This window comes from Etheostoma spectabile, chromosome 21 (assembly GCF_008692095.1).
Source record: "Etheostoma spectabile isolate EspeVRDwgs_2016 chromosome 21, UIUC_Espe_1.0, whole genome shotgun sequence".
Lineage (NCBI taxonomy): Eukaryota > Metazoa > Chordata > Actinopteri > Perciformes > Percidae > Etheostoma > Etheostoma spectabile.
The window spans coordinates 13,010,602-13,036,574 of NC_045753.1; the positions used below are offsets into that span (position 1 = coordinate 13,010,602).

Genomic DNA, 25,973 nt, shown 5'->3' on the forward strand with positions numbered 1-25,973 from the left:
CACACACACACACACACACACACACACACACACACACACACACACAGAAAGAGAGAGTCAGGGCTCAGCAGGCCAGTGTGAACAGGAACGTTGGTTCATTACTTCTCATTTTCTGTTTGCACCTGTTCTCTGAAAGCGGACTGGTGTTATCTGACAGCGATAAGTTAAGCATTTGACTTATCTTCGGCACAAACAATACTGTAATGGCATATTCAATAAACCGATTGCCGGAAAGATTAAGAATCCATGTCTAATAAAGCTCAGGGTCAGCAGTGTGAGCAAGTAATCGGATCATATTTTTTTTTATAAAATGCTACTGAGTAAGTGGTATTAAAGGTTAGCCTGCGAGCACATTTTTTGCACTTTTTAAAACAAGAGAAATCAAAGATAAATAGGAGAAAACTGGCAGAGAAGACAAGGAGACAACGTGCACAAACCAGTAAATTATATAAAGTTATAACATCTTTAAAAAGCCAAAGAAGAAATGCAGGATGAAAATAAAAAAAGGCAGTAATTTTACTTCTTTGAGACTTTCTGGGAGGTTGTACCAAAGTTGAGGAGCAACAACAGCAAAAGCACACTCACTTTGGTTTTAGTTTAGCAGTTGTGTGTAAGATTGTCAGACTTATTATATATTTATTTCTATATTCACAGTTTGTTTGAAGGGTCATGTCACTTGTGACTCAAAGTTTACTCTTTCCACACTGCTGCAGTTCTCATAAATGTGAGGTATTTTATTTACTCCTAACTCTTGTTGACTGCGGCCCTCATCTCACCCTGTCAGTCTGTGGTGCATGTCGCTCTCTCCATATTCCATTTAGCCCTATTGGCTTTGAAGGGGCTTTGATATATAATTACTGTACTGTGGTTTTGCTGTCGTGTCGCGGGCTCTGGTCTTAGCTCTCTGTCGGGGCCCGGCAGTGTTGACGCTGTTGCTCCTCCCTCGCAGTGGCTTTAGCATTAAACAAGGAGTTGGGAGCATGTTGGAGGGAGCGTAGTCATGCAGTGTATTGCCGTATGGAGTGCTATGAGGATTGTGATGTTGTGTTTGTAGTTTTTTGAAGATTAGTTTAACTTAGCAGTTTCTTGAAAGCATCAGAAGTTGTCTTTTGTTGAGGACATTTTTACGGTTACGTGTTTGTAAATTCTAGTTGTCAACTGTTCAGTCATAATAATGCAATATACACAGTAACTTGGAGCCCACACACTGAACTATGTAATCTTCAGTCCTTGTGTGATGTGGTTTGTGATCAAAGGTTAGGCTTCAGTCGCTGTTGAGAGCATGGTGGGATTGAACCGGCGCCATCCCCGGTGCAGGATGTCTCTCTGGTCAACCTTTGGATCTCTGTGATAAAACACTGTGGAGGTAAACGGACTGACAATGCAGCGTCCCTAAAAGCTACACACACACAAAAAGACAAGTGGTGCATTGTGGAAAAGGAGGCTCCTTCAAAAGAAAAGAAAAAACATGTTCCGCTATCAGACTTTGGATGCTTGCGGAAGTCAGCTCAGTTTGAAAGCCGTTATCTAAAGGCCGGGGCACCCCCCACCGCTAGAGCCCGAGTCAGGCTGCTGCTTCTTGCCAAGTCAGGGACAGTTCTGGATGGGTGCACGTCCTTTTATCTGCTCACCACAGGGGTGCTCCTATTTCCATGTAGGTGACCCATCCATTCTCTGTTGCCACTGAACTCGCTCTCCTTCCTTTCCTCTTAATGGCCAAAAGAGGCCACCTGGTTACATAGAGCCCCAGTGAAGGGCATCAAATCATAACTGTTTGCAAAACATCTTCTGCTGATGTTTGCATACATGGGATGTGATGTAGAAAGCCAACAGGTATTGAAAAGGCTTGTATGGATGGTTGTGACAGGCTCAGCTGTGAAGCCACAAATCATTTTCATCCCCAGTCACAAAAGAAGGAAACACTCAGACAGCGTGCACAAAGATCAGCATGGCCTGGCTCCTCTGGGATAGCCAGTATTGATTGGTCAGGCCTGATTGGAGGTAATGTGTAGGGATGGGTGAAGGGCCTTTGGCTGGGGTCAGACCTACGTTTGCTTGCTGACAGGGTCTGTGTGTTGACCATCTGTAGTGCATCAGAAAGCTGCTGGAACCTACAAGCCCCACTGGGAATTTTATAGCCGCTCCTTGCAGAAAACAATAGCACGGCAGAACAGTTTTTTTTAAGCCTCTTGAGTTATGTAAATGAGCATGATTTCTGTTTACTTTCAAAACTCTGCATTTGACAGAATCAATGAGCACTAAAACTTTAAGTGGCTCTCACCCACTTACAGTTCTAGACAAGACAAAGATGATTTCAGATGATTAGATACTTTGGCGCTCTGATTGTTTCCTGATTCCTGGAACTCCACGGACTCCTCGGGGACCGAGCGCCCGGCCAGCCAACCGTACAGCTGACAGCAGGTTCACATCCTGCGCTCAAATCCTCAGCCGCAGCGGCCAACATAAAAACAAGCGGTTTAAAACTGTGCCTCCATGTTGGCTTAACTTCTACCTTGTGTTCCCAAATGAGTGGATTATCTGTTAATGGTCAACGGTTCCCCCCCGGTACATCCCAGTTCCTCCCCCGAACATCATCCCCAAATCCCTCCCTTATGAACTGCTTTTCTCCGTTCTCCAGCTGTGCACTTGCTCTGCTGGTGTGTAAGAATAGTGTCACATGTCATGCTCGGTTTGTCCAATCCTGGGCGGGGCTCGCTGCAGGCCTCGCTGACCACTAGTGCCCGTCTCTGAAAGAAGTCCGTTTTAAGGGACGAAGGCCCTCTCTCCTCACTGCCTAAGCTGGCATGGCTCATCCGAGAATAGAGAGTGACCGGGGGGGGGGTGGAGAAACAGAGAAAAGGCAGCTTTCATCCCCAAATTACAAGCGGTTAATTGTGAAAGGAGAGACCTGTGGAGAGAGGAGTGGCAGTGTTGCACTGTGGTGGCCTTCCCCCCCTCCCCATATTGAAGACAATATGGCCGCCACAGACAGGAACCTCCTGCTGGAGCTGAAAATAAAAACCACAGAGCCTGAGAGGAACTTTCTGTCAGACATTCACAACACTCCTGAACTCCTGTAAAACACAGGCACACACACACGCTCATTTTAAAAAGTGTGGAGCGTTGTGCTCATTCACTCTGGAGACAGAAGACTCATACGACTGAGCCACAGAATGCCTTTTTATTTCTTTTCTATGCAATTTAAAGTTAAAAAACAATGAAAAATACATGTAAAAGACATTTAATAAAGTAGCAATGGACGAAGAAAGGAAGGGCGGGACGGAGAAAGTGGCAAACAAACCCTCCCTCTGTGCTACGTGTGAGTTAGGCCCATTTTAACGAGGTGATAATTTGGATGTTGTTGCACATGTCAGAACAGACGCAGGCATCCTCCCTCCAGAGTTCATGCTCATTCATCGCTGTTAAATAAACAATAAACTCTTTAGCACATTAAAAACTTCCCACGGAGTCTGGGAAAAACATAACACGCTTTTTGTTAATCAAAGATTAATAGGTTAATCAGGGAACTCCTCAGTGCTTTCCAAAGAAAAGAAAATGTAATTGAGGAGAAGGTGAAGGAAGAGGAGGAGAAAGTGAGGCCAGTAAACCTGTAAATCTTCACTTGTCCCAGGTATTAAGTCCCAGAGGTAGCCATTAGGGTGCTGGAGAGTGTGCCTGCCTCTGGGAAGAGAGGACGCACACACACAAACACACACACACACACACACACACACACACACATAGAAAGAGAGAGAGCGGCTGAGGTCTCCTGAGGTTTCCATTAGCCTGGCAGTAAAAGAGCAGCGCTCATTAGAAGCCCTGAGTTGTCTCTCTGCTCCATGGCTGCTCGACACTAGTCACTCTCTCTCCATTTAGATGAACTCCCAGAGCTGTTGGGCTCTCTCATAAGAGCTGGAAGAACACTTCAGCTCAACTCCAAGACAACCTGGCCACACTCAACTCACTTCCAATTATTTCCCACCACAAGTAGTTTTTCTCTCCCTTGTTTGACTGATCGGAATCAGAAGGCGGTGCTTGAGACAGCATGCTGTATCTTTTGGATCCAGCAAAACTACGACACCGCTATTAAACCGCTACATTTCTGCTCCGACTTTTCATTTAAAAACAACAACAAAAGGAGCAGGATATCCAAAACCTTGGTAACAGATTAGAACAAATTTGATCAAAAGTTTAGTTGTGTGGTTTAAGGAATAAGCGGGGTGTCTGTGTGAATTGTTTTTCATTTTTAAAATGCTTTTATTTTCTTTTATCTTTTAGCAGGTATTGCAAAGTAAAGGGCCTGGTGGGCATAGTGTATGCATTTTTCTTTTAAACTACGGTACTCACTCAAATAGAAGTTATTCTGGCAGATACCCTATGATTTGTGTCTCTGCGTGTTTAAGATCCAAATCAGAATAACAAAAAATTACAATTTTCTATTTTTCAAATAAGGAAACTTTGAGTTTTGTGCATATTTTGGCAAAAGTATGCAAGTACTCTCTAATTCTAGAAAAAGCGAAGTGGATATGAAGTGAAAATGAAGAAAAAAATGAAATTATTTAGCTGTTGAAAACAAACATCCTCTAAAGTTCTCCAGTCAAGGGCTAACATATAGTATTAAGCTTTAAGCATTTCTCAAATATCTCTACCCATTTCTCTTTGTATTTACTCCCTTCACAAAACAGCTTCCTGGCCCAGAGATAGAGCAGATCCTGTTTCACCTCTAGCCAAGCGGCTTACTGATAGAGATACTGCGGAGGGGTGAAAACATTTGCTCCACAACCGTCTCCTGAAAGAAATAACGAAACCCTGAAAATGAGCTTCGAGCTCCGATGTCTGCTTTTGGCAACATTTTGTATTAGAAATGGTTAAAACGATGCCTGGTTTTCTTAACAGTAATTATCCTGTCTTGGAGGTGCTCAGAGATATTGTAGGAGACAACATCCAGGCTCCAATCCAAAGAAAACAGTAGGATTGCCTGAGGAGTTCTGCTGCCACTCTTTCCATCTGTTAAAGGAGCAGGTTAATTGTCATGACTGGTGCTATCGTTACTCAATTTACCTAATTATACATTAGCTAGGGAGGCAGGCTGTCTTCAGGTCAGGAATTTGTAAACCATTATCCTGCAACAACAGCTGCAGTGTGAGGAAGCAAAAAAATAATAATAACCCAAACACACAGGAAGATGGTTTTCTGCTCACTGAGTGACATACAGTAGAGAGGAAATCCCCTCTTTCTCGCATACACACTTTGTAGTTACCCCTTCTGGCAACACTTTATCATAACAACACACCATAAAGCATTAGTGAAAGAGGAACCATGCAGTTTTTTTGTAGCTTGATTTACCTTACCTGAACAGCTTCAGAGTCATTGGAATGGTTATTTGACTTTTTTTGAGTTGAATGGTGGTCGTCTCGCTCCCCCCTGGCGCTTGTGAGCGGGAATAACCACCCTTGCAACTTTGGTGAGTCGCCGGACTCAGCATCAGGAAGTATCGGGTGATATCAGGTCTCGCGATGTAGCGAATTGCTTCAAGGCACTGCACACATACGGCCATTCACGAACCGGATGAAAAGGTAGTGATGGAGTTTTTCTGAGTTTTTCACACTATTATCACGGCTGGTGCCTGCAAAAAAGAAACAGAAAGGAAGGAAAGCATTGTCGAAGGAACAGAGAAAGAGGAAACGGCGGACTGACCGAGTGAGGAGTCAGTCACAAGTAAACATAGGAGCTGCCAAATATCTATTCCAAAGCTGTAGAGGGGGGGGGCTCTAAACAGAAACCTGCAAGCAAAAAGCGAGAAAACAACGAAGAAAAGGCCAAAACTGGATAGCGCCCATTTAAGTTTCAGTAAATACTTAAGCATTGTTCCTACATTATTACACATTAGTTCGGTGTTCATAAACACAGTTATACAAGTTTTATTCCTGATTAATAAGCTCATCTATACAGCGTTTCATGATTGTATTATCGTACTTTACAAATGATGGAATCACTATTTGTAATTTTAATTAAAATTGTTTAACATGAAATACAAATCAGTTATTTAGGATCTCGTGAAACAATGGTTCACAAGATCATTCAGAAAGTGTAAGTAAATGGTTACCAAATTATTTAGATGCACATTTATGTATGTATTCACACATATAATGATTAAGACATGCACTAATGGTCAGTCATTGTGTAAGTGTACTTAATACTGTACACTTAATACTGGAATTCATGATTAAATCAGGTACTTGTAGTTGTGTGAACTCATCTCAGGTGAGAACTATTGATGCCTCACAAAGCCTTTGGAAATGAGATTGAAAGGCACTTTCTAAATAATCTTGTGACCCTTTAACAGCTTATAAATGACAGGTTTGGAATTGGCCTAATACTTAATTTGGAAATGGGGAATCCATCATTCATAAAGTATGATAGTATATTAATTAAACGCATTGTAAATGAGGTTATTAATCAAGAATAAAACATGTGTAACTGTGTTTACGAATTACATCAAATGCATCATAGTGTGTAGGTATTATAAGGTAAGCTTTCTTTGAAAAGGTGTGCAGGCAGTTACGGATGACAGCCAATTCAAACAGGATGCAAAGTAGCTTGCTCACTCCCCTTCTCTCTCTGTCGGAGTTTGTGTGTGTGTGTATGTGTGTGTGTGTGTGTGTGTGTGACTGTGCGTGCGTCTAGGGAGTGGGGGTGGTGGCATGTATGTTCTTCTCGAGTCTGTTTCATCTTTTATTCATCTTTGCTGTAGCTAGATCAAGGAGTCATGTGCTTCTTGGTGCATGTCAAGTGTCAGGAATCAGTCAGAATGGCTGATTCTGCCTGCACACCCACACAAAAAGACACCCAGAAATGCACAGCGAGTCTTCACCTGCAGCCCTTCATTGTTGTTTTCCCTGTTGTTGTTTTTTTTATCCTTTCACGGTTCATCGGTTTATTTCGTCCGAGCTGTCAGCCAGTCGCGCCCAGATCCTGATGGAGCGGTGGTATGTGTGGCGAGCTCCAGGCTAACACCTTCAGCAAACACCCAGAGCAAACACCCTGATTAGTGAGGATTACTAGCGCTAAACACATTCTGGGTAATATCGCCAAGTGGTGGATTTCAAAGAGGGTGTGTGAGTGTGTCTGCTGGCAAGAAAAGAAAAGAAAAGAGTTTAGCGGTATGTTTGGTGTTGTCGAGGCACAGACCGTGATTAGCCAGATTGCTCCGGTGACTCAACGTGTATCGCATGTCAAACAAAGCAGTGAGATGTTGTGTTAAGTGTTACCAAAACGAGGGGATCTTTCACCTCTCAGAAGCCAGAAGAAGGAAGCTTTTTTGAACATCCCAACAAATGCTGTTGCACATTCATGAGTGGAAGGGAGGAGGTATTTCTATGTTCAACCCTCCACCATAACCTTTCACCAACTCTGTTTTATTTATACCACATGGTGGGCTCCTTCACTTGACTGGAGGGTTATTAACACTCGGTAATTCCATGCAGCCGTCTATGGCTACAGGCAGATGCGGTTCCAGGCCTGAAAACCCCTTATGGCTCCACAAATTCCTGTGTTTTCCAAAGGTGCCAAACGGCAACAAATATACTTAAAAACAGATTTTCCGAGTGGGGAAAATGATAGTTACTTATTGAATTGAACAATTTGTGCTTGTCACGCCTCTGCGATGCTGCCCATCACAAGGCAACCACAATGGTATATGAGTAGAATTTCTCAGCCTCACTTAAGTATTTTGAGGACCTAAAAGAGGCAATATCTGAAGCTGCGGCTCGGAGTAATATGCTGTTGGGGTGTCTGACCCCATGTAGTCCATGACATTATATTTGGTGGTTAGTTCTCTATTTATTTATTGTACTTTACCAGTGTATGATGTTTCTCCCAAAACCAAGCTGGGTTTGAGCCCAAAACCAGTCTGGATGGTCTGTGACCGCAAGGCCTGACTCCCCTTTTCTCCCTCTTTGACTCACATTCTCTCTGTCATTCGCTCTCCCTTGACTACACACTCTTGTACATACACACACACACTCACACACACACTCCGGCTGTGAGAGACAAGACGATAAAAAATGCTCCACTCTGGCAAAGCATGACTCCCTGATTCCAGTGAAAAATGATGGATGGACGGGTTGCGTCTGGCGGGTTAACTGCTTTGTTTACACGGAGGGTCAGTAGATTCCCAGGCTTCTCTGACATAGTGCAACTTCTTGATGGAGTAAAGAGGTCTGGGAGCTGCATTTATCAACCAGATCAGGACACCAGCACAGAGTTTGGGTGTCAAAGCGTCACTGAGCAAGAAACAAGATGAAAGCTCCTGCCAGTTAGGCCATTGCACTCAGTTTATGTTGTTCTGGAAAAGCTTAAAATGGTCTTCATTCTACTTTGACCGTAAATCGTGTTGTGCCCGTCCCTTAGACTCCCTTCTTTCCCACTTGTTACTAGAAAAGTTCTAATCTTCTGTAACGTCTCCTTGTAAATTACAGCCTGTTAGCCTAAGATCTCTGGCTACATTTTGATTTATTAATAAGTTAGAGTAGTAGGATCTCCCACAATAAGGTCCCTCTTCGCCCCCAGTTGTATGTATTAGCAGTAGGGGTGTCAACATAATCTGATACATATCAGAAAACCTATACAAGCTAGAGATGTGGCTACATTGATCCACACTCACCGATTCTTTGTGAAATTTGTCAAAAATAAGTTTCTTTCTCTGTGCTCATGTACCTCTAACGGTATCATAAAATATAATGGCGGCACCACTTATAAATACTAGCATTAGCACCAAATGCTACTTCCAAAGGACACTTGCAGCAGAAATCTGGAGGAAAAATTTTGCTTTCAAAATGCTGTCTTCCTTATAACCACATCATCCCATGCAGGGCCGCGTTATCCAGGTCTGAGTGTGTGATACGAGGCCAGCCTGCATTATTAATCCTTTTAGCAGACAGATGATTCGGAGGGGCTTCCACTCAGCCACCTTCCTGGGTTTCCAGTGACACCATTATTCAGTGAAGCCTGTTAATTTGAAACCTCAGGCTCGGGAGGAACACTGACAGTTGACTCTGATCAGGTTGATGAAGCTGCAGCATCACTCAGGGTTCATCACGCAGGTATAAAGTTACAAGCAGGTGTGAAAGACAGATATGGAGACGTACATCAGCAAGTGCAAAGGTATGCATACTTTTTGGTATCCAAACACAAAACCAGAGACGTACTGTATCTAAGACACAGATGCACACAGACCTCCTTCAGCATACACTCCTGCAAGGTCTCACTTTTAGGCAGAGATATCTGGCTCTTCTCAGCCAGGAAATGAACTGTCAAAAAGTTAAAGTTTTTAAGTGGCCACATACTAACACCTGGACTCCACTTCAAGTGCTTGAAAGAGAGGCCAGATGAAGCTTCTGTAACTGCAGCCGGAGCTCCTCTCCCGAGTGTACCGGGCCGACAGCGCCATAAACCATCTTCTCTATTCTTTTAATTTACAGCCAAAGCCGTTCTTTGTGGTTAAATATAATGTCAGACTCCAGGCACAGTGGAGTGTATTTCAAAATCTCTGGCTTCTGTATGTGCTTAAATGCTATTTTGACCAAATTCAGTGAGCCAGCAGAGACATGCATGCCTGCCTCCCTCTGTAGTACCCATACGTGTGTATGCGTTGGCATGCATGTTACATAAACATGTTGCTCATTTCAGTTCCATTTCATAGCATATAGGCTTCTCCAACTGTGAGCTGAGAGCTTCAAAAGGGAGTGCTGATAATGAACACTGCTTTTATTTATCAGTGACTCATCCAGGAATGTATGCCTCCTTTCAACAGTATTTCTGACACCAGGAAAGAGATTTTTACAGTCATCAAATTTCACGCATTGTCTTCTGAAAGACGCTTTGTTCAAATTTGCTTGTTACACTCAAATGCTTGTTGTCTCCGGGATTCAAAACATCCAATTTGTACCATGTTCAACTCTGAAGTGGCGCTCAAGATCATTATCATACATTGAGGAATAAAGATGTTTCTTTGTATTTCCCGATAAACGCTTGTGCGTCCATCGCATTGGTTCATGTGAAGGGCTGGAGTAAGAGGCCCTTGGTAAAGAAAAGGAGCCTTTCAGTACTTCTCCCCTCATTTCCTCCCTCTCCATCTTCCTACTTGTGAAGTGTCACTTTGCTATCGGACCTCAAGGCCTGAATGTCAGGGGTCGGGGGAACCTCTAGGATCAATGGAGAAGAGAACGCGGTGAAGAGTGGAGACTGTGGAGTGTTTTAATGTAAAGAAAACTCAGGACTTCAGCACAAAGAAGTGAATTGTTGATGTTGAATATCTACGTGAATTGCCAGAAGTAGCCCATTTTTTAGATTTGTTGTTTCCATTGGTTCAGCCTCTACTTAGAGCACTGTTCAGTGTACGCTGTTGTTTAGTGTGGTGTTACTTCCCATGAGGAGAGAACACTCGCTCCAGGGTCTTTAAGCCATAGAAACCAGACATCTTTAGCTCCAAATGCCCATTCGAATTAAGCCTCCCCGTCCCTTTTGTTGTTGGATACAAAGTGCCCTCTGATTTGTCTGTATTCAAATAAACAAACCCTAATTTGAGATTCAAATGCTTTCAACATCCAGACATATGAGACAATTGAAAACCTTTTGTATCGAACAGGAAAATCGGACAGACACACGCCAAATAGCTTTTATCCCTTTTGTCCATGAGGAAACTAGTCATTTTTTCAGGGATGCTGGTTCACAGACAGCTCAGTGGCAGCCCGTTATCATCAAATCAAACATGACAGGAGGGAGGCAGAAGCATCAGACAGAAATAACCCTTTTCCTGCCTGCCGTTTATCTCCACTGGGATGAGGGCTCTTTAAAACACAGGCCAAAGGGCCACTCCATCGGCCCCTGTTTGATGCTGTCGTGTGACAAGGGCTTCTGCTTTGTGTCTTATCTCTGTTTTTGGCATGTCTTTTAACTTGGAAATATTCTCAATGGACAAAGGTGCAGACAGACAAGGAGAGAAAACAGATATATATCATGTAAAAGTACAAGCCAGGCAAGGAAAAAGTTTTGCGTCATGATGTTCAAGTTAGTTATTTACAGTTTTTACTATTACTGTTTCCCATAGTAGGAGTCCTTGGTATCTAAGAGGGACAGGGTGATGTTTGCAGGGCAAGTTTGGCACACGTTCAACTTCACAGCTCTCCAAAAGACTTCTCTCACTCGAGGTTGTGAAGGACGGAGAAGTGCTCCACTCAGCCGTCGATAAGCACCCTTCTCTCCCTCCTTCTCCTCCTATCTGCCTCCTCTCTGCCCTGCCCCCATCCCCGCCCCCCTGCCCTGACCACTGCCCTGCTCACCCCTCCGCTCATGGACAATGGCTCACTTTCAAAGAAAAGCAGGAAAAAAGAGGAGCCCGGTGTCACAGACTTGCCTGTTTGCTGACGGAATCTTTGAAAGCAGCACCTCATAAATCAAAAAGGAGCATAATAGCCATTGTTTCTCCAAGAGCTACTTGTCCCACTAAAATACCCCTCCTCTCTTCACTTTTCTCTCTTCCTGCCTTTTTTCTTTTTTACCTCTTTGGCAGAGAAAGCGGGCAACCATCTCCTTGTTATGTGCTTCTCCAACCCCCAACTCTTGATTTTATTATTTCTTTTTTTTTTGTTGGAAATCCCTCAGCCTGGATCAGCATAATCTATCACTATGCACAACTCAGGCCTCCTCCCTATCTCCATGCTGCATTGTCATGTTTAAATCGGATTAGATGGGAAGCCATTTGCCTCTTTCTGTGTCGGCTCTGGACTCTTTTTGTATGTTAGCACAAGGAATGACAAAAAGCTTGCAGGCAGTATCACCATTGTACACCAACAGAATGACAAATAGCGTGCAGTTTAAGTCGAGCATGTTTGGTTTATATTCCTTAACGACATTCACGTGGGTGCTGCATAAACACCTTTACCTTGTGACAGATAATTACTGTGTGTGCTCATAATGTGTTGTTTGCATTTATACCTCCAGGACTGGTTTGCTGGCGGAGTGATCATTTATGCTTTTGCACCAAACCCCATGCTGTGTCTGTTTAGATTTAAATAGGCTATTAATGAGCTTGGGTCGGGACTGGCTATCAGGCGCACCTGGAGAATTCTGGGTAGCCTGGCCATATGATTTGCCCAGTGTATTAAAAATGCTAAATGGAATGGGTAAATTATAGTGAAAATAACACTGGCCAGTTACAGTAACTCAGAACTGTAGACAGCCCCCAGACTGCTTTTAACCTAATGGTATGATCTAAACCTGTCATCACATGTGATTGGTTGCATGCACATGAGACACATTTTGTGATTTTACCTATTTTGGATGATTTTTAAGCATTTTTGTGGGCAGAAATAAAAACCAAAGAGCTGGGCTGGCGTTAGATTCCCAGCTTGTTTATTTATTACCCAGTCTGGCCTTGAATGAGCTTTTGGAAACCGCTTTGCTTGACCCTCGTCCACTGTATTCACCCCTCTGATGTTTCAGCAATCAAGAAGATATTATCATAATTAGATCACTGGCACTGCATAACAATTACACAAATCTGCCAACACCATTTCCATGAGGTATTTTATTGGTAACCTGAAGTTACCGTAGGTATTTTTCTCAGTCCCCTTACCATTCCCCCTTTCTTGCACACAAATATGTGCATTGACGGAGAGCTGATGTTCCATAAATTATCCATGAGCTGGATGGACGTGAACTAGATTCCAGCTTTTTTCTTTTTTTTCTTTCTGAAGAACAGCTGAAGCTCTGGGGAGGAGTCGAGTATTACAGACTTCCAAGTGTTCAACATTGTAGTTTCAACGTCTTTTACCTTTCTCAGTGTGAAAAAAACGCTGTGTAAGATTACACAGAATTTGAATGGGATGGACCACAATAGTACTGTCTACACAATGGTGTATCAGTGCCCTGGCCTTAACAACAAAGGTGAGGCTCAGGGTACAACAGGTTCAACAGGAGTCTTATCTGCAAGAGCATGTTCACCCTGATAAGTGCTCTCTGTTATCTTGTCCTTCCTTTGTTTTTTCCTTCTTCAAGTGCTTTACACCGCTTATTCACTTTTTTTAGTTGTTTGTCTTCTGCAGTTGTCTTTTGGATTTGACTGTTTACGGTCCATAATTCAAACCCCTCCAATCTGTCCAGCCAGCACCAGAAACACCTTGGATCCCACGTACATTACAAATAGTTTTCTTCCTGGTGCAGGGCCCAAAGAGAGAAAGGTGATCCACATCCCAATGTCAGTCAAACCGCTCTTATCGCCTCCACCATAATCGAGACTCTGCGGTTGGCCACCAATTGTGAAACCTAATGCTGAGAGAGCAGAGTGTGTTGAGAAAGTTGTTCTCAAGTACCTCTTGATTATATGTCTGCATGTAACATATCTGTGTAAAGCCCATCAGCCAGCCCCCCAAAACCAAACCCACTCTTGTCAAAAAACAGATTCTCTTTCCCTTCTTTCTTACAAGCCTCATCATCTTTCAGCATTGTAGCGCATTAGAGTTTTTTTGCTGGTCGGATGGAGGGCAGGGCACTGTGGCAGAACTATGCCTGACTCAGCAAGGCAGATCAAGTGTTTTTTGTTTGTTTGTTGCTCCGAAGGTGTAAAAAGGGGAGGGTGGATTTTGACTAAGTCTGGAATATTATATCCAGCAGGGAGGTTTGAGGAAAGACAAGCTCAGTAAAGACACATCAGATAATGGGATTCACACATGTTGTGAGCTTATGCATAAAAAACGCATTGTAAGGCTAATCACAATGACCATTATTAAGAACAACACAGCAGGTTTGCTGCCAAAAGATAAGGGTAGGATTGAGTAGTTTGCGCAGTGGTGGAAAACGCCAGCTCCTAATCCTTAACATGGTGAAATTCAGGGTCGGTAATGTTTAGAAATTCCTGTAAATGTTTCCTGTGTTTGATTATGTAGTAAATACGGGTTCTCTGTTTTCTGTCAGAAGTGAGATATCTTATAAGTGAGTGAGCATGTTGATGTTGGATAGCTGCCTGCACTAATAGGTTTTTGAGCCCTATAATAAGGCTAAACAGGCTCAGTGAGTCATTGATTACAGAACACAGTCACTCCGTCAACTTGATTACATTTTGCTCCACCTTACCCTTTTTCTAACCTCCTTTTTGTATCTTTTTTTGTGCAGGGAGCTGATGCCCAAGACCCTGGAGGGCCAGATCACCATGGAGAAAACCCCCAGCTACTTTGTGACCAGAGAGGCTCCAGCCAGGATATCCACCATGTCCCGGGACACCAAGCTGATCGTGGTGGTGAGGGACCCCGTCACCAGGGCTATCTCGGACTACACACAGACACTGTCCAAGAAGCCTGACATCCCCTCTTTCGAGAGCCTCACTTTCAAAAACAGGACTACGGGGCTCATCGACACCTCATGGAGCGCCATCCAGATCGGCATCTACGCCAAGCACCTGGACAACTGGCTGCAGTACTTCCCCATGAAGCAGATCCTGTTTGTGAGCGGCGAGCGGCTGATCAGTGACCCGGCCGGAGAGCTGGGCCGCGTGCAGGACTTCCTGGGGCTCAAGAGGATCATCACAGACAAACACTTTTACTTCAACCAGACCAAGGGTTTCCCGTGCCTCAAGAAGGCGGAGGGCAGCAGCAAGCCCCACTGCCTGGGCAAAACCAAAGGGCGGACCCATCCCAACATTGACCCTGAGGTGGTGCAGAGGCTACGGGACTTCTACAGGCCCTTCAACATGAAGTTCTACCAGATGACGGGGCATAACTTTGGTTGGGATTGATGTGAAAATCATAAAAGACATTTTGGTTTTTGTTTCATTTGTTGAGAAGTTATTTTTTTCATCTGTAATTCAATGGCAAGATGTGGAGATATTGCTATATATATGTAAAATGTACAGAAATCTATTTTATAATAATTTATTTTTATTTCTAAGCAATTAATTCACTAAGCTGCCTAACCATATTTGTACATAACATCTGGCCCACATGTTGTTTTTAACATTCCTCATTTTAATTTTGAATTATCTCGCTCCTCCCTCGTGGTCCTGTAAACTCAGTGGATTTACCGGTGCTTCGTAATGCAAATAATCAGCGATGACTAAAGCAGAAATTAGGGGGGGGAAATGTCAAAGCACCATATTACGGGTACAGAGTGCTCACAGAGAAATGGAGAACACGCATCCATGTGCATTCTCATTTATATATGCATCATAACTTTATCCTCAACCAAACCCTGTCATTCTGAGTGTGATTCTTCTGTACCATGTTCTACTGCAACACACACCTTCCACTTAAGTTTTCTACAGTCCAATTTTCCTGCAACGGCATAGGCCTAAACTGCAGATCTCACGTCCCTTTCCACTCAATAACAGTTAGATCAATAGGCCTAATTGATCCTCATTGTGTCACTCATGCTTAAAGTATACAGCTGCCCTTTCATTCTCAATGCTCCTGCTGCCTGCTCTAATGAATGACCCATCCATCAAACGTTAAATTCTATCCCAGACCACATAAGGGCCCATGTTAACATTATGCTAATCTGGTAAAGGTAACTGGCTGATCGATCGAGCTCTCGCTCTCTAACTCCCCATTAGAAGCAGTGTTGGCTGAGAGCCAGGCTCTTTGTCCTATCTGCTCAGTTCAAAGGTCACACAAAGTCTCAATCAAATTTCCTTGAGAGGCATTTCATTTGTTGAGTAGAGCAGGAGGAGTGTGTGCCTTGTTTTCACGGTAAGATGGAAAAATCTTTGCGTGAGGTAGCAGAGGCATATCTGTCAGAAATAGAGCATAAAGATAAAAAAGATGACAGACAGACAAACAACATCTTGGTTTTGCCTCACTGGAATAGCGTGTCTTCAAACAGAAGTCCACCAGGCCCATCTTATATCCCCGACTAAAGAGATCAAAGGAAGAGGAAAGGTTTTTGTGAAGCATTTTCAGCACAGCAAGAATTGCCTCAGGCGGGGCATGAGGGGGGGGGGATCAGTTTCTAACCTCTCTAATGTTGAAAACCTCATGTACCATCGTCCATGGCCTATATAATTTATGCCTTATTCACACTTGTCATCCTCGCTCACTCACAAAATCTCTACTTGTTGCCAAAAAAAACCCTTTGGGTTGATATCACGTTTTACACAGCTTAAGTTGCTATCTCTGCTTTTCCCCCTGCATCGCTTCTTTGATTTTGTCTTTCTACTTGAATTCTTGATATGCAAGAGGGAGAAAACGCATAGTTATCATTCTTTGATGTGCTGCCCCATCTTTTTTCAGCGGGTGGCATGCTATAGTAAGGGCACAGGGAGGTGGCCGTGCTATGCTGCGTTATGCTGTGCTACACTATGCTATGCATGCTCAATGTGGTGGCCATTATGAAAATGCAGGGATAATGGCAAGGGATTATTAGCATCCAGAGGAGGGCTTCATGTGTTTACACAGGGCCCAGACTGAATGTACACAACCTATCCTCACACTAAAATACCCTCAAATCAATTTTAAAGGTCAGATTGTCACTCCGTTTTATTGAAAAGTTACATTTGATTGTCCATTTTTCTTTGTGAAGTTAAGAAAACGCAGTGCCTCTTTAACCATTCAATACAACCCAGTTAGCCTGCTCCTGTCATTAAGACTGAGAATGACCCCAATTCAGCTATTTCTCTTATTTTCCAGCTGCCTGGTTTAACCTCAAACCAATGGTAAGTAGCAGGGGAGATGGAGGCTTGTTAAACTGCATTTTTTTGTAGTGCTAGCGTTTACTTTCACTCTGCCTGAGCGATGATACACCTAGCGAGAATGCATGTAGAGAAAGCCTTCATCTCCCCTGCTCTCTTTAGTGCAATGTTTGATTATTTAAAAAAATAATTTATCATGACCTCTCTCAGCAAGCTGTCACGTTCTGAAAGGAAAGTCTGACATGGTCCCCGTAATTGATCTAGAACGGCATTTAAATTCTGTTTTCATGCAACTGAGGGAATATCTGAAAAAAAACAACATCTTGCACTCATAGGTTTACTTCATGTGGCTGCACCGGTTATGGTTGAGTTTTATTCAGCCTGTTTTAAAATCTAAAAATTGTTAAAAATGTTTGTCTTACCCACATATAATATGTATTTAGACTAGCAGATCTGTATGTACAAAAATGAAAAGGACATGTAAATCAAGTATTTTGTGGTATATGTACATCAAAGGAATTAATTTTACACAAGGCAAAAGCAAAATGGAACAGATGTTTCTAGATGATTAAATACTGAACATTCAAAATATTTCTTTGTATGAAGAAATAAATAAAAAAGTATATATTTTACCAAATCCTCTTGTGACTGACTTTTATTTTTTTATTGATTCTCTTCCATAGTTTTATTATTTAAGTGGCAATTTACATTTAATGAATACCACTTTTAAAGGGCATGATGACTAAGTCATGAACTCTTCCATAAAAGCTGTGACATAAAGTGTACTAGCAGAACCAGACATAAACTGTATATTTTGGGGAGTGTGTTCATTTTCTTACCATCATTTACAGGTAAAACACAGCTTGGGGATGTTCAACATTAAAGGGTGGATTTGCCAATATATAACAATAAAACAAAAATGCCTCCACCCTCGATTAGGAGAATGGGATTTTATTTGTGGAGCCTATGGAGTGTATAAAAGTAGTGGACGTAGCCACCATGACGTCACCCATTGGTAGACTACTGTTTTGAAGCTTCGAGTTGGGCAGTTTTGCGGTCGCCATATTGGTCTGGTTTTTTTAACTAGCAGTGACCATGGGCGTTTCTCAATACCAAGTAAGCAAAGAACGGACTTGTGTTCTTGGGGAGAACGTACTTGCTAGCTGTACTGGAAGACTGAACTCGCAAGTTCAGAAGCACACAAACGCTGTTGACAGTTTTGAGACGAAGCGTTCTTCCTGTTATTGCGCAAAACCCCAGCACGAGGGCGCTGCCACGTTATAGTCAGCTTTGATGTGGTTATTCATAATAAAGCAAGGACGGTCACCCTTCACAACCGCCTTGTTGTTTTGTTGTTCAGTCTTCCAGGTTTTCATTTAAGTGCTATAAGTATCACTGGCCAATAAAAATACAATAAAAACTGGCAAAAACTAAATGTGGGGCCAGAGAGAGTCGGTGTCTAGGACCTTGGGGCCAGAGGGGTCTGTGAGCTGACTGACTGACCGGCTCGCGAGAGTCATTCCCGGCTGGCGCAGCAAGCTCGCCCGCCGGGGTTTGCATAGCTTTCCAACTCCGAAGGCTTTTTTAATTCACCATCAATTTTCGTAGAACTGCCTATATTCAAAATTTACACAGCTGATTTCTCTCCTTAAAACATCTTTAAAATGAATTTATTTATTTATGCTATGTTCAGTACTTTGGCCACCAAACATGACGTTTCACAAGGACACAAGGACACAAGTCCATAGAAGAACACAGATTGAGAAACGCCCCATATTTAGACAAGAGGGTGGAGCTACGATTTCCAATATGGTGGCTGATCAGCAAGATGCAAAAATGAACAGCCAACTCCTTAGACTGTCTTCCAACAAACCCTGAACAAAATATTTTTGGCTAACATAATGTTACAATTTACTTTAATGAACTAAAATCACACCGAGAAAGGGTCAAAGTTTTAAGACAAAAACACGGACAACACCCAAACCAGACAACACCACGGTAGCGACTTTTCAATGACACAAGGTAGCCACGCATAAGCTGCTTTATCGTCTATTAAGTGACGATGTGTTTTGTCATTTGGGTGAACTGAGCCTTTAATTGAGTTAAGCCACTTAAGGAGATGACATGACTCTTGCTGGTATGTGAGTATATCAAACACACCTTTTTAGCTCGAGAAGCTCCGCCTACTCCATGCTAAATGGCTGCTCGCTGCTAGCTAACATAGCATTTCATTAGCAAGCTGTCCACCAACTAATATGATTTTGTCACTTTAAGAGGACGTTGTGGAGTAAATAATGCGGTTGTGACACTGTTGCTGCTGCTTGGAAACCAAAATATTCTTCTTCCTTCATTCACATCAGCTGTGGTCCACACAGGTGGAAGTCAGAAGTCCATGATGCTGCAGCTTCTTCCCAAAGGAGAAGCCAGGGGGACCTCTGCTTCATTGAAACACGGCAAGCTAAGTGCTAACTTCTTGTGCTAACATGCATGTTTTGAGTCAGTGTATTGGCTCTGTTTTACATTTGGCTGCTGGCTGATAATTTCCGCGGTTTTTGTTGCTGTTTGGAATGTTATGGGACTTTCATGGTGTTCATTTAGGTGCTGATAAAATATGATTAGTCATGTCTAAAGTATTGTGGACTTAATTGGGACATATTTCCATAGACTGTGAAAGTAATATGTCTCCCTTGGTTGTTGCTGTTGTTTTGGGGTTGCTAGTAGGCTAATGTGTGCATGTTGCTTTTAGGGATTTAAACATGGCCGGTGTCTTTGTAGATAGCCCATTTGCTTAACTATTTCCTTGTTTAATTAACTACTGGTTAGAAATTTAACTTGGCTTGTCACATGCTAGATGGTAACATTTGTATTTTCTCCAAACACTTTGTGTTCAGTTCGACATTATACAGAGATGTTTCACCTCAAAAAGAAATGGCTTTAGGGTCAGATGGCTGTACTATTCTTCATGCAATTAACTGCTGACCTGTTGTGTGCTTTATGCTGCTGCCACACTCCAAAGTTATTGCTAACCTGAAGTTTATGTACCAATGGTCCTCTCCTGCTTTATCCCCAGCACTATAGCTCTGAGTTGTTGTAATTTGAAAGCACATGAATTTGAATGTACAGGAATCAATATGCTGCACACCTAATGCATCTTGCACTGCTGCGGTGGATTGCTGGGTTAAGGTTAATCCAACTCAGTTCAGTGCATAGTACATTCCAATGATTCCCAACCCTGTGAGTCATAGGATTAAAAACAATTGTAGTAGGATATGAAAGCAGAAAATACATTTATGCCATATAAAATTATTTTTATGCTGTCATCTGTCTAATGCAGTTTAGTCAGGAAGGTTCATCATCCCCGTTCTCTGCTGTGCTTAGCTTGGTGTGTGCTTGCTTGTATTCAGCTTTGTACGGTACATTGTCTGTGGTCAAGTGATAAATTACCACGTAAATTGGCTTACGGAATTGTACAAACAATTCTTCAAAAATTGAATCCTGATGCAGTGGGGACCCCCCCCCCCAAAACGTTTGTGTGTTCCCGATACACAATATTAAAGTTTCCAAGCGGATATTTGGCGTATTTTTCATTATTATACCTAATCTTCATGGGTGGGGAAAAAAAAGAAATAGATTCTTAGATGGATGTGTCGCGATTCTCGCTAGAACGATTCAATGCTTGATTCTGATAAGTTAGTAATCGATAATTAAAAAAATAGATATAAAAAAAAAGTATTTAAAAGTTATAGTCTACAGACTTACAAATCAGAAAACACAGAGACTGAAAGATAATGCACACAAAAACAGCACACTCAAAACTGGCCAAAAGGAAACAAACAATAGTTTTGTATATACACATGGTCTAATAAGACATGCATAAAACATTTAGGTAAATTACATTGATCTACTTTATCCCATTACATCTGACCACCTCATGTCATGTTCTAAAAGAACAATTCTCCACCTTTAAACACGCCTGAGCCTCTAACATGGAAGATCCCTGTGAGAGAAGGGGATTCAGCATGTTTAAGGCTTAGGCATGGAATGACTACACAATGAAAACTCCAGCAGACAAAACATTTCATTAAAACTTGTGACAAATACTGTATATGCCAAAGTCTAACAAACTCAGATTTATATGTATATTTCTTTTCAATTACATTTTTTATTTATATAGCACCAAATCACAACAACAGTTATCTCATTATCTTTTCATAAAAGAGCAGGACCGTACTCTGTGATGTTATTTACAGAATCCCAACAATTCCCACCAAGAGCAAGCACTAGCCGACAGAGGCAAGGAAAAACGTCCTTTTAGAAGGCAGAAACCTCGAGCAGAACCATGGCTCAGGGTGGGCGGTCATCTGCCTCGACCGGTTTGGGGTGAGAGAAAGAGACCGACAGAGACAAACCACGTATGGAAATACATATAATATATAGGTACATATGAAAATTGTTGCATCGAGAATCAGTTTAGAATCGAATCGTTGGCCTCTAAATCGGAATTGACTTGTGAGGTGCCAAGAGATCCCCCCCCCCCCCTTCTAATCTGGATGTTGGATGTTTTACTATGTAGTTGTATTTTTGTAGGACATTTAAACTTGATGTATTGGGTTGGCATTAAACATGAACCACAACCCGAAACGGAAGTATTAGAGTTATTTGTGTACCTCTATCTATTTGCTTGAAAACATTTATTATTAAAAGGGTTGCATTCATCCAGTAAGGTTTGTGTCCGGCTGTTTCTTTGCTTTTTGCCACTCACAATTCAGAATGTCGTGAATGTGTTAACAGAATCTGTTAACCATTTGACAGTTCAATATTTACACTTCTTATACACAAACAAGTTTTTTTTTAAGCTAGCCTCCTGTTAAATACATGTGGTGTGATTGAATAAGCATTGGAGGCAGACAGTTTGTGTAATGTGTAGAGTTGGCTTTCTGTGGAGTGGTTGAAAAAAAACCAACCACCATCCTGGCATTCTTTTTTTTTTTTTTTCTGTTTCCTGCTTAGCCTGGCAGTGTGGTTATGGAAGTGGGGGGTCTGTATGGTTTTAGGTGACCCATAGCTGTGTGGGAGGTTTGGTTGCTGGTAGTGGTGGGTCTGCCTGCTTATCGGAAATGCCACCTCCCTTTACACACACCCTCACTCCCTGTAAAAGCAGCCTATGTTTCCTTATGGCTTATAATGAGATACACCTCCAGGGCTGATTATTTACAAGCGTCTGAAACACCTCTGTGTATTTAACAGGGCTCCCATTCACAATATTAGAGGTGATGTATTTACAAACCTGTCCACGGACGACAGGGATGTTGACATCTGCAGCAAATTGTGGGTGAAGTTTTTATGGTCATGGGGATTTTGGCAATGCTAATGCCGGTATGTATCTCAGCAGATAAATTTCACACTGAGTTACAAATCAGAAAATGGTGCAGTGCAGAGGACTCTGTCGACAGTTTTGTCATATTTGACACACTGCTAATATAAATGTTTTGTTGTTGTTGTTTGCTGCAGTTGTGAAATGATTTTAGAATATTATGGCATATAATTGCTAATTCACTTAGCAAAACTGAACTGAACTTTGCAGTGGATCAAGTTAATAAAATAAGGAAGCGTTTGCAGTGTGGAAATCAAATTAATTAAAAGGAAACTAGTCAGAGTATTTCCATTTAAATTTTTACCCTGCATAGCCATATTTAAGATATTTTACCGTATTTTTCATCCAACCAAGTTAAGTTTGGACTGGTCTAGATTTCTTAAGTTATAATTAGCTCTGAATCAATGTTTTCTCTTTGTGTTCTCAGGGGTATAGATGCTCTATATTTGACTGACACATCCTGGTCCTTGTTTGTGTGTTCCTTTTTTAGGTTGCACAAACAAAACCAACAAAAGATCCCTTGCTGCAGAACACAACTCAAAACGGAGCTTATTCAAATAAGGAAAAGTTATAATTTGAAATATTTTGGATAGATAGACAGATGAAGTTGTATTGATCCCAAGTATGGAAAATTACAGCTAAATATTAGACACACTTCATGCATACAGAATGTACATGAAATAATAGGATACAATATGTTTAAAATAATAAATAGGATAGGAGAATGTACAACGTACATGTTAGGAATGAAAATGAAGAACCATTTAAATAGTATTAATAAAGATGTAAGTGAACCTATGTTTGTGCAGTTATGATGTATCTTGATGTCTGAGTCTTATCTAACACTCAGGGATAAAGTGTTTTTTTTTTTTTTTTTGTGTGTGCCTGGGGTAGGAATGATTTCATGGAGCGGTCAGTGCGACATTAAAGCTGTCTGAGCCTCTTAGCCCGGCTACACACTGGCTGCGTGGCAATTCTGTTGCGTGCCAGCTGCGTGGCGGCTGTGTGGGTTTGTCTATATCTACACACCAGTGTGTCTGATGCTAGAGGATGTACAGGGAGGGCTACCTCGGGACATAGCGCCGACAGAGTCGAACTCTGAAAAATGGGTAAACATAAATATACTGTATGGGCTACTGATTTGATTCAAAGCAAGACAACATTGGCAGTATTAACGGCAAAATAGGTTACAGAATATTTTGTTCAGTAGCCTATGACAGGTGCAATATTTGAAGAAAAGAAATTCCTGCATTAATGTCTAAACCTAGAGACTTTCAAACATGTCATTTATCAAAATGCATTTGTGTCACAATGACATATAAATATCTTTTCCTATTCTATTTTGTCTGGAAACACTTAGAATACAATCGTGTGTTGTGTTGGTTCTAGTTCTAGTGCACGCTTTTCGGCCTGGCTTGAGCCGCGCGTGAAACGTGCATGTCACGCAGGCAGTGTGTAAGCTCTAACATGTTAACCAAAAAAAAACGGACACGCCACGCAGCTGACACTCTCGCACGACGCATCCAGTGTGTGGCTGGCCTTAGAGAAGGTGCTCCTCTGTTATCCGTGATGGATAACAGTTTGTTCAGTGACCACCTCTCCTCCACAGCTAATGTAAACAATATGCAACAGTATACTGTATCTTAAAGTCCAAATTCACTTTACTGAGGCAGTCTCAGATGGAATAAAACATTTCATAATGAAATTAAGCTTCCAATCCCAATTTGCAGTGGCTAAACTCACCAAATAGTCTAGTTTGTGCTATACCAACCCCCAAGGAAGAGGTGGGCTGTAATGCTTGGAACATAGCGGAATCCCCACAGTGTGCATGCTGTGATGTAGTGGCAAATAAAAAAGGTGGGCAAACTATTTCCTTCCTGTCAGTCCCAGACATCCTAAGGGAATAAAACATTTGGTACATTGGTGGTATTTCCACATAGCATTTACTTTATAATGTTTCCATAAAACCCAAAATATATTCATAGTGTAAATCAGTTTTGCTAAAAGCATGATGTGGTTAAATTTAAGATTAACATTGTATGTATGCCAATACACCAACTGTGTTTCCACAGGGAGAGAAGACTCAAGTCTCCCACAATAGACAATGCCGATGTCCAAACAAGGACACAGATGTGGCTGAGACACTGCCAGTTGGAAATATCGGCTAATGCTGCTGTGGGGGAGGTGTACACTGGTGGCACTGCTCCTCCATGAGCCACTCAACCTCAATGGAAAATATATCGCACAAAGTAAACAGCGGCCCATATTACAGCACAATATGATACAGTGCAAACAGAGCTATCAGTATCCATTTAGGCAGTATGTATCCACATGCAGGTAGTGACTTGCTTTTCATCAGAAATCATCGTCGATATTTACAAGTCTGGAGCTGGATAATTGGTCAGCTGGAGCATTGAAAGACACACCGGAGGGGAAGACAAACAGGATGTGGTGTAAATGACGATAAAAAGAGTAGAAAAAAGCCATGCTTGGCAGGTTGAAGTGGAGCATGTTCTCTTGGCGAGCACCCAGCTTTTCCCCTGAATCCAAGCCACCTGTATTAACTCATGACTAACCTGATTAACCTGTTCATGGATCAGACAGATGCAGATACAGTAATGATAGATTCCCGGGCTGGCAGCCAAGCGAGCCATCTTACAGAAAAGGTTTTGTGTAATTAATAGAGGAGCTCAGCAAAATGACAGGGGGGTGATTGTGGTGTTTGCAGATGACGTCTTATTGTCATCGTGTGTGCCTCCCGGGCTGTTATGGGTACAGGCGGCTGCTGCTTTGGGATGGAAACAGACACCTGGCAGCGCTAGACACGCGGACTCTTCCCATTCATCTCCTCCTCCTTCCCTGATCCAAACCCCCTTCTCCCCCACCCCCCCATCCCTTGACACAACCTCCAGAGCAGGTTGCTATGTGGTGTGTTTGATCATATTAGCTTCAAGCTGCTGCAAAGCAATTGCACAATATCTAAACAGTCTTGTCACAATGGCTGGAAACATGGCAGAGGGGCTGCAGGGGGGGCATTAAAGATTTAGCTGTCTACCCTGCTCTCCTTTGAGAGCTCAACATGGTGCAGCTCTTTAAAAAGGAAGTGGTGCTCGGTGGATGGCTTCACACGCAATCTGGCCTGTGCTGTACCCCTCGTTTAGTCTGCACGCTCCACAGCCATATTAAGGAAAAAACATTTTCTACATATATAAATTTATAAACTACTAATATACTTTACAATAACAATGTTCCGAGATTTTCACAGGTCCCTTTCTGCTTTGTATACATGACCTAATCAGGACGTGAGTTGGACGAGATAGGGTCCTTTTGTTTAGCTGCAGGTCTTGGATCTGTGCGTCATATATTTCTATGTACCCAAGTACATATTGATATCAGCTCTGATTACATGGTGCATGGTAATTATGACATGACGAAAAAAAGGTGGATTTTGAAGCACACTGCTGCTATTGTTGCTGGTCTCTCTTTGTTAGGGAATGTTCTGGTCAAACACACCATGTATTGGACTTAATTATCTGCACTACCCTTTCTGATCCACACCTCTGGTTCTGGTTACTTGAGATATTCCATAGACTTTGGCAATGAGCAACTTTCATTTGAGCTATTTTACCAAAAAATATAGTCACTATAACTGTTACAGCGAGTGCTGTGGATTATTCAGCATAATGGGGGACACTTTCGAAATACCTTTTGCTGTTACATTTTAAATTTAATTAAATTTGGTGGTGATGGCGCAGTGGTAGACGCATGCCTTTGGTGTGGGAGATCTGGATTCAATTCCCATTGCGATACATCAACCAACGTGTCCCTGAGCAAGACTCTTAACTCACTCTGGATGTTGGAGCTGGACGTACTGTAGTGCTGCCAAGTTTAAATTGGTGTTATATTTCTGTATCGTGTGTG

The 25,973-nt window shown here is 42.2% G+C and overlaps 2 protein-coding genes across 2 annotated transcripts in view; both read left to right on the forward strand.

Annotated features, from left to right (window-relative positions):
• Positions 1–6,643, forward strand: part of cox10 (cytochrome c oxidase assembly factor heme A:farnesyltransferase COX10) — a 55,563-nt gene extending 48,920 nt beyond the window's left edge. Inside the window, exon 9 of the transcript XR_004327186.1 lies at positions 6,631–6,643. The gene's annotated coding sequence lies outside the window, so the exon portion shown is untranslated. The remainder of the gene's footprint in view (positions 1–6,630) is intronic.
• The window catches only part of hs3st3b1b (heparan sulfate (glucosamine) 3-O-sulfotransferase 3B1b), a 25,829-nt gene extending 8,519 nt beyond the window's left edge, over positions 1–17,310 (forward strand). Inside the window, exon 2 of the mRNA XM_032502007.1 lies at positions 14,173–17,310. Within this exon, the coding sequence (XP_032357898.1) occupies positions 14,173–14,791 (619 nt within the window). The 3' untranslated portion in view covers positions 14,792–17,310. The remainder of the gene's footprint in view (positions 1–14,172) is intronic.
• Positions 17,311–25,973: the final 8,663 nt, after the last annotated feature.